At 44.0% G+C, this 7,151-nt stretch overlaps 1 protein-coding gene across 1 annotated transcript in view; it reads left to right on the forward strand.

Moving 5' to 3' along the window:
- Nphp3 (nephrocystin 3) overlaps positions 1-7,151 on the forward strand; it is a 42,380-nt gene that overhangs the window by 11,164 nt on the left and 24,065 nt on the right. The window contains exons 7-9 of the mRNA XM_028756669.1: positions 3,952-4,108; positions 4,724-4,798; positions 6,819-6,992. Of these exons, the coding sequence (XP_028612502.1) occupies positions 3,952-4,108; positions 4,724-4,798; positions 6,819-6,992 (406 nt within the window). The remainder of the gene's footprint in view (positions 1-3,951; positions 4,109-4,723; positions 4,799-6,818; positions 6,993-7,151) is intronic.

Below are 7,151 nucleotides of genomic sequence, written 5' to 3' on the forward strand. Positions count from 1 at the left end.
GAGAGAGAGAGAGAGAGAGAGAGAGAGAGAGAGAGAGAGAGAGAGAGTGTTAGTTAACCACATAGACACATGCATACTGGATGAAGCAGAAATGGGTTACACCTCCACTTTATTGTTGTTTTTAGTTTTTATACCTTCTCAGGATAATTGATAAATGTGTTTTTAAGCATTACATATCATATGTTCATAGTAAGTTTAAGGCAACCGTTCATGTCATAGGTTAATAAGGCTTGGGGAGTTACAACAGAATTGTTTATGTCTTACCATCAAGGCTAGTACCTGACTAAACATTAATTATGTATTTTTGACTCCACAAGTTCATCATAAGTTTAAAGCAATAGGGTTATTTTTGTTTGTTTGTTTTGTTAAAGTAATAGTTTTTATGTCACAAGTTATTATAGCTTGTCAAAAGACAAAGTATCTGGCTTGTGTCCTATTATTTTGAAGTTTTGTATAGATAGACTAGTCCATCATTTATTTTCTGTCCTTGTACCTACAATAAATTGCCCATTTCCAGTTTATGACCTGTAGTTACCAGAGAGTGACCTCATTCCTATCTTAGAAGGAATGTTTTCCTTGATTGTAAATTTGTTCCAAGCCTGGTTTCTTTTCCTAGTGTAATTAACCCATGACACATGAAGGTTTACAGAGCTCTATTTACAGCTTTTATTCTATAGGGGGCTTGAAATTACTTGTATGAATTTAGGAGTTCTATAAAATTATTATCGGGAATTATGAAACCATCAATTCATCTACACAGCGTTACTACATGAAAGTTCATCTTCATATTGATTCTGCAGGAAACTTACCCAACAGGGTGGGCTGATGCCCCCGAATCATTAGGCTATGTGATAGTGACAGGAAAGGCAGATCAGCAGTGAGAAGCAATCCTGGGCTGAAGTCTCTGAGGACCCTGAATCTCAGAGCTCACCCATTGCAGCCATGCAAAATGGTGGGCCATCTCCAGGAAACTCACTTGCTTCCCATAGCCTTTCCTAGATGGCTTCTGACACACAGGATTCTGGGATCAGTTTCCAACACCACACGAAAACAGGCATAGTGATGAATGCCTGTATTTTCAGCATTCGGAAGACTGAAAAGGAGAGACTGCGGATAAAACTCAATGGTAGATTAATTGCCTAGTGTGCGTGAAGCCTTATATTCAATGCCCAGTTACGTATATACACACATAACACACACACCCACTCACACACACACAACACACATCCACTACATAACACACACCCACTCGAACATTCATACACATTCACACACATACATGTTCACACCAAACACACACATATACACACATACTCATACAAGATATACACATCACATACTTACTCACACATGTTCCACATAAACACACATCATGCTCACACCTACACACCCAGCACACCATACACAGACACACATCTTACAGTACACACACACACAACACACACACACAAGAAAAGGAAAAGATAGGACCACAGACTGCCTAGTGGCTGGGTCAGTAGAGCTAGCGGAGCCCTCCTCACAGTGTGCTTACAATGCCCTTCAACTGGTTGCCTTCGGCTGAGTCTCCTTTCTCTACCTTTCTCTCCTTGCATTAAGGATATATCTTTTTTTTTGGGGGGGGGGGGTTTCGAGACAGGGTTTCTCTGTGTAGCCTTGGCTGTCCTGGAACTCACTCTGTAGACCAGGCTGGCCTAGAACTCGAACTCAGAAATCTGCCTGCCTCTGCCTCCCAAGTGCTGGGATTAAAGGCGTGGCCACCACCGCCCGGCTAGGATGAATCATTTTTAATACCTAGTGTTACTTGGCCATATCTTAATGTCACTTGGTAATATATGCCCTTCGTTGTTAAATTATTTTTTTAATTCTTAATTTAATCTCTGAAGTCATCTTGCCTTTCTCTTTATCTCCGAGACTTCTACTTGTTAATAAGATGCTGTTTGTAATCTTTACACTTTTCACATTCGTTTTTGTCTTCCTGATTTTAAACTCAAGTTTCTCTCCCACTCATTTTCTATTGTCTGTCTATCCACTTTAAGCAAATTTTTGTTTATTTTTAAAAAATTGTTCTTCTTAAAGAATCAGAATCTTAGTCTCTTGCATTTGTTTCGGCTTTCTTTTGGTTGAATTTCCCTAATTTCATTGCATATCTTTCACCATTTGCTTCTCTTAGGACTATCAAGAAGCATGGCGGTTGGGGCTGGGAGTGTAGCTCAGTGGTACAGCACTTACTTTGCATGCGTGAGGCCTGGGTTCCATCCCCAGGGAGCCTCCCTCCCCATGAATAAAAATACAGACCTGCAACAGTAGTGATGAGCTCAGATCACAAATACAGCTGCTAGAACCTGTGTCTCAGGTTACTCCACCTCTGATTGGCTGGCTCTCTTAACTTCCCATAGACAAAGCTAGAAAAGCACCCACTGAACAGCTTGGAAGCTTCATGAGGAAGAACTTTCCCGATCAGTTATTGCTCCTTTTATGTATATGGGAGCCACATAGTTACTTAGAAAAACCATTCATTGGCCCCTTGAATCATTCTGTACCTGTATAGGAAACACTGTCCTTAAAACTTCATAGTCGCCGGGCAGTGGTGGCACATGCCTTTAATCCCAGCACTTTGGAGGCAGAGGCAGGTGGATTTCTGAGTTCAAGGCCAGCTTGGAACTCTACAGAGTGAGTTCTAGGACAGCCAGGGCTACACAGAGAAACCCTGTCTCAAAAAACAAACAAACAAACAAAAAACCAAAAAAAAAAAACCCTTCATAGTCATTAGGCATGAAATGACTAGATTCAGAGCACGTTGTACTAACAACACACTTATCGGTAGGTAAGGAAAGTGAGTGGGGGACTCACGCTTAGTGAGTTGCACAGGTTTATGTCTCTCCACTGTCACTCACCAGAGAGGGTGCAGAAGGGGAGCTGACTTCTGACACTACTCCCATAGGTGCTCTGTAATGTACAGATTTGACTCTGTTCCTTTGGCAGGCACTGTTTACAGTGAAAGATAGAAACAGGAATACTCATGGCTGAATAGGAATCCTCCAAATAATGGGCTCAGCTTCCCTCCTTCACCATGCCTCCAACACTGCTTATACAGCTAGAGTCTCCAAGAACACTTGGTCCTGAGGAGAGGGGAAGGCAGGCTGTCCCTTGGACAGCAGCTTAGCTGACAGCTCAAAGAGGCATCTGCCACTGGTTTGCCTTCTGAAGAAGCAGCTCCCCTGGGGAAGTCTTCAGTGCCCCAGAGTATTTGCATCACCTCTAGTACACCTTGGATTTGCTCAGTTCTTCCTTTAGCCTCACAGAATGCAGCTGTGTGGGAGCTCTCGGCCCACGGCTGATCTGCTTGCATTGTTCTTCTCAGTGAGCTTCACTGTTTCTGCTCCTTCCACCTCACAAAGCGTTTTCTCCTCTATCAACTGCATGGTTGCCTGTTGGCCCACCCCTCTGGCTGGATCCTCCAGAGCAGGTCAGCCCACCAACCGGCCTCCAGCCTCTCTGACTTCAGCAATTACCCACTAGTGACCTATTTGTTTCACCTATTTTCATCTATTTTCCTTCCACCAGAGTATTTGACCCAGACCCCGGAACCTACAAGGAAGTTGGGTGCTGCTGTGTATATCTGTAACTTCAGCACAGGGGAAGGAGAGACTGGCAGAAAGATCCCTGGGGCTTGTGGTCAGCCAGGCTAGCTGACTCAGTGAGCTCGGGTTCTGTGGAGAGACTGGGGAAGACATTTGACACTAACTTCTGGGCACACAGACACACACTTTGCACACATATACACACACAAGCACATACACACGTGTTTTTTGGAAAGCTTTTCTTCTCAGTAGCTGGGCCCTCGTCACTCTGGTAAAAGCCTGTTTGGGCACTTAGGCCACTTAGGCTGGTCACTTAAGTCTCTGCTGCCACAGTGTCATGTAGCTCATGAAATGACAATTTCCTGTCTAGTTTTTTACTGGAAGACTGTGAAGAAGCTTTTCTGCAAAACCCAGAAGGAAAACCACGATTAATCTACCATCGAGTGGAGGATGGAGAAGCCACTTCCGACTCCGTCCAGCAGTTACTGGATCAAGTTTCCAACCTAAGCAAGACAACTAAAGCCAAGGTAAGACACAGGAAATGTCAGAGATGGGGACGGAGTCGGGGGAGATGAGAAAGGAAGTCAGGGTGTCTGCAGAGAGGGGACATACAGTAGGGGTGTCCCAATGAGATCAATCTGAAGAACCTCAGGGATCGTTTTAAGCACCTGGACTTTTCCCTTGAGTGAGGTTTGTTTGGCCTTGAGCAGAGTGGCAGGGACCAGTGTGGACCTCTGTCAGTGATTTGCTTGGTGTTGTCTGAGGAATAGAGTAGTTGGGAGGGTAGTGAGAAGCCTGAGACCTGGTGTAGACATCTACATAACAGATCCTGGGACACACACACACATGCTGTTCACACTGAATCCCTGTGTGCCCTCAGACAAGTTACTTAACTTGTCTGTTTCCTCTTCTGAACAGCCAGTTCCCACTCTAGTATCTCTGTTGTAAGGAACTCAATAAAAAAAAGTTAAAAGTGTTAAAAAGTTAAAAGTTAGCTAGTTAAAAGTTAAAAGTGACTAGCCTAAGTGGCCTAAAAAAGGATAAAACGTTAAAGTGTTAGAAGGCATGTGCTGCCCCCTCCCTCCTGATGCTGATGCTGCTCTGACTGTGTTTCCTTGTTACCACTGAATCTTTTCTCCTAGATCATTGAACACTCGGGAGATCCTGCAGAGGGAGTGTGTAAGATTTACATGGGTGTGGAAAAGATTATTAAACAGGTAAATATGCATTCGTATGTGTAAGTTTTCATCGAAAATAGCTTCATGGTAATTTTTTTAAAAAAGTTTTCCAGACAAAACTCTTCATGTGTCATTTTTGAGAACAGTACCCCAGGACAGCACCATCTCTGCTGGGAGTTGTGACTGGAATGAGAAGCTGGTATTGTCAGGATCTGCCTCACCAAGCTGGGATTCAATATCTGTTAGGTGTAAAATGTATCAGAAACACAAAAATCCAGAGGAGACAGTTGAGAACAGATGTACATTTTACTCCACAAAGAGGCCTTGGGTGTTCTTTGTGTACTTGGGATTTTTACATATTTGAGACGTCCTCCACCTTGCTATCCCTAACAGCAACAGAGAGGGCAAAGGTACCTTACAGGGGGACAGGAACATGGCCCATGGTGGCATCTAGAACTGGATTCTTTGGAATCTCGTGTATTTATATTTTCCATAGCTGCTTGTTATTATGTCTGAGATTATATTTTTGCAAAAAAAAATCATTTCAGAATTGGGTCAGCAAAAATACCAATAACTAATGTCAAAAGGCAGAGAACACCCTTATCTCCAAGTAAAATGAGCAAAGTGGGAAGGTGTACCTTGTTCACCTGATGATACCCATCTCTTCCCAGGAGCCAGAGACCTTGTCTGAAAAGGAAGGAGTTACATTGCTTTTTGTTTGGCTTTTGTTTTTTTTTAGACAGATCCTCTGAGTAACAGCTCTGGCTGTCCTGGAACTCACTTTGGAGATGAGGCTGGTCGTACTCTCAGAGATCTGCCTGCCTCTGCCTCCCTACTGCTGGAATTAAAGGCATTTGCCGTCTAATCTGGCTTCACCTTTTCTAATTAAATTGGATTGTGGTATAGCGATTTGTCATCTGAGGAGAGTGAGCCCAAAATGTAATGCTAAGGGACTTGGCTGCACATTTACATGGTCTGCAGTACAAAGACTGCAGACCAGATGCTTCTGAGGTCTCCAAGCTCACAGTGTTAGAACCAAGATAAGTAAGATGAGTGAGGACCATGAAGTCAGCCATATTTATCATCCATGTATTTTCAGTGATCCCATAGGGAGATTAAATGCGACAGCAGAGAGGCTTGACATCAAGAAACTCCGTCTCACTCACAGCCATGGTGGCCACACCTTTAATGCCAGCACTCAGGAGGCAGAGGCAGGTGCATCTCTGAGTTCAAAGTCTACAGAGCAAGTTCCAGGACAGCCAGGGATACACATGGAAATCCTCTCTCAAAACAACAATAACAACAAAAGAAAGAGAGAGAGAGAAAGAGAGAGAGAGAGAGAGAGAGAGAGAGAGAGAGAGAGAGAGAGAGAAAAGAAAGAAGTTCCATCTCAGTAATTGAATTGTATGCCTTATTTCTTCGGCATTAGTGCAGGCTTTGAAGTCATTCACTAGTAGGGCTGAAGAGACAGCTTAGTCTGCAGAGCACTTGCCCCACAGGCATGAGGCCCAAAGGAGTCCAAGTACACATTTAAAAATACCAGGCATGCCGGTGTGTGCTTGTAATCCCAGCACTGGGGAATCGGAGACAGGAAGATTCTCTTAGGCTCACCAGCCAGGCAAACCCAATTGGTAGGCTCCTAGTGACAGACTCCATTTCAAAGGAGATAAGTATTCCTGAGGATGACACCCAAAGCTGTCCTCCTGCATCCACATCTATTCACGGGCGCGCGCGCACATACACACACACACACACACACACACACACACACACTTTTTAAAAAGTCATTCACTAGCCAGATATAATTGCATCTATGACATGACATTTTCCAGAAAACAAATCCCATCAAGCACCCTGATTTTACTTCGAGAGGAACTCTTTATGTTTTTAATATTTTCATTTTACACTAGGATTCTATGGTTACAAATTAATTCTTAGAGGTACTTATAATAACTCTTCCTTACAAGCCTAAGTCCGCCCTTACTCGCCTGCAAGTAAAGCCCCGCAAATTGGCCCCAGCTTCCAGGTCTCCGAAGTTCACTTGCTTTCTTGTACTTAGGACATCCTTGGGCTCGAGAACACAGACACGGAGGTGAAGGATGGGGCCAGTGAGGATTCTACTCCAGAAGAAGATGATTTGGGGGATGTTCTGTGGGACATACATGATGAGCAAGAGCAGATGGAAGCCTTTCAGCAGGCTTCTAGCTCCGCCCATGAACTGGGATTCGAAAAGGTAAACTTCTAAGCCCTCTGTCCAGTGAAGTTCAGTGGTTGACTGGGGGGATGGCACAGCTGTTAAAGCTCTTGTCACGTAAGTATTCAGACGCATGTTCAGATGCGCAGTACGCATGTGCAAAGTCCAGAGCCGTAGCTCCCTTCTGTAACCCCAGTG

This window comes from Grammomys surdaster, unplaced genomic scaffold (genome assembly GCF_004785775.1).
Source record: "Grammomys surdaster isolate TR1022 unplaced genomic scaffold, NIH_TR_1.0 126131, whole genome shotgun sequence".
Lineage (NCBI taxonomy): Eukaryota > Metazoa > Chordata > Mammalia > Rodentia > Muridae > Grammomys > Grammomys surdaster.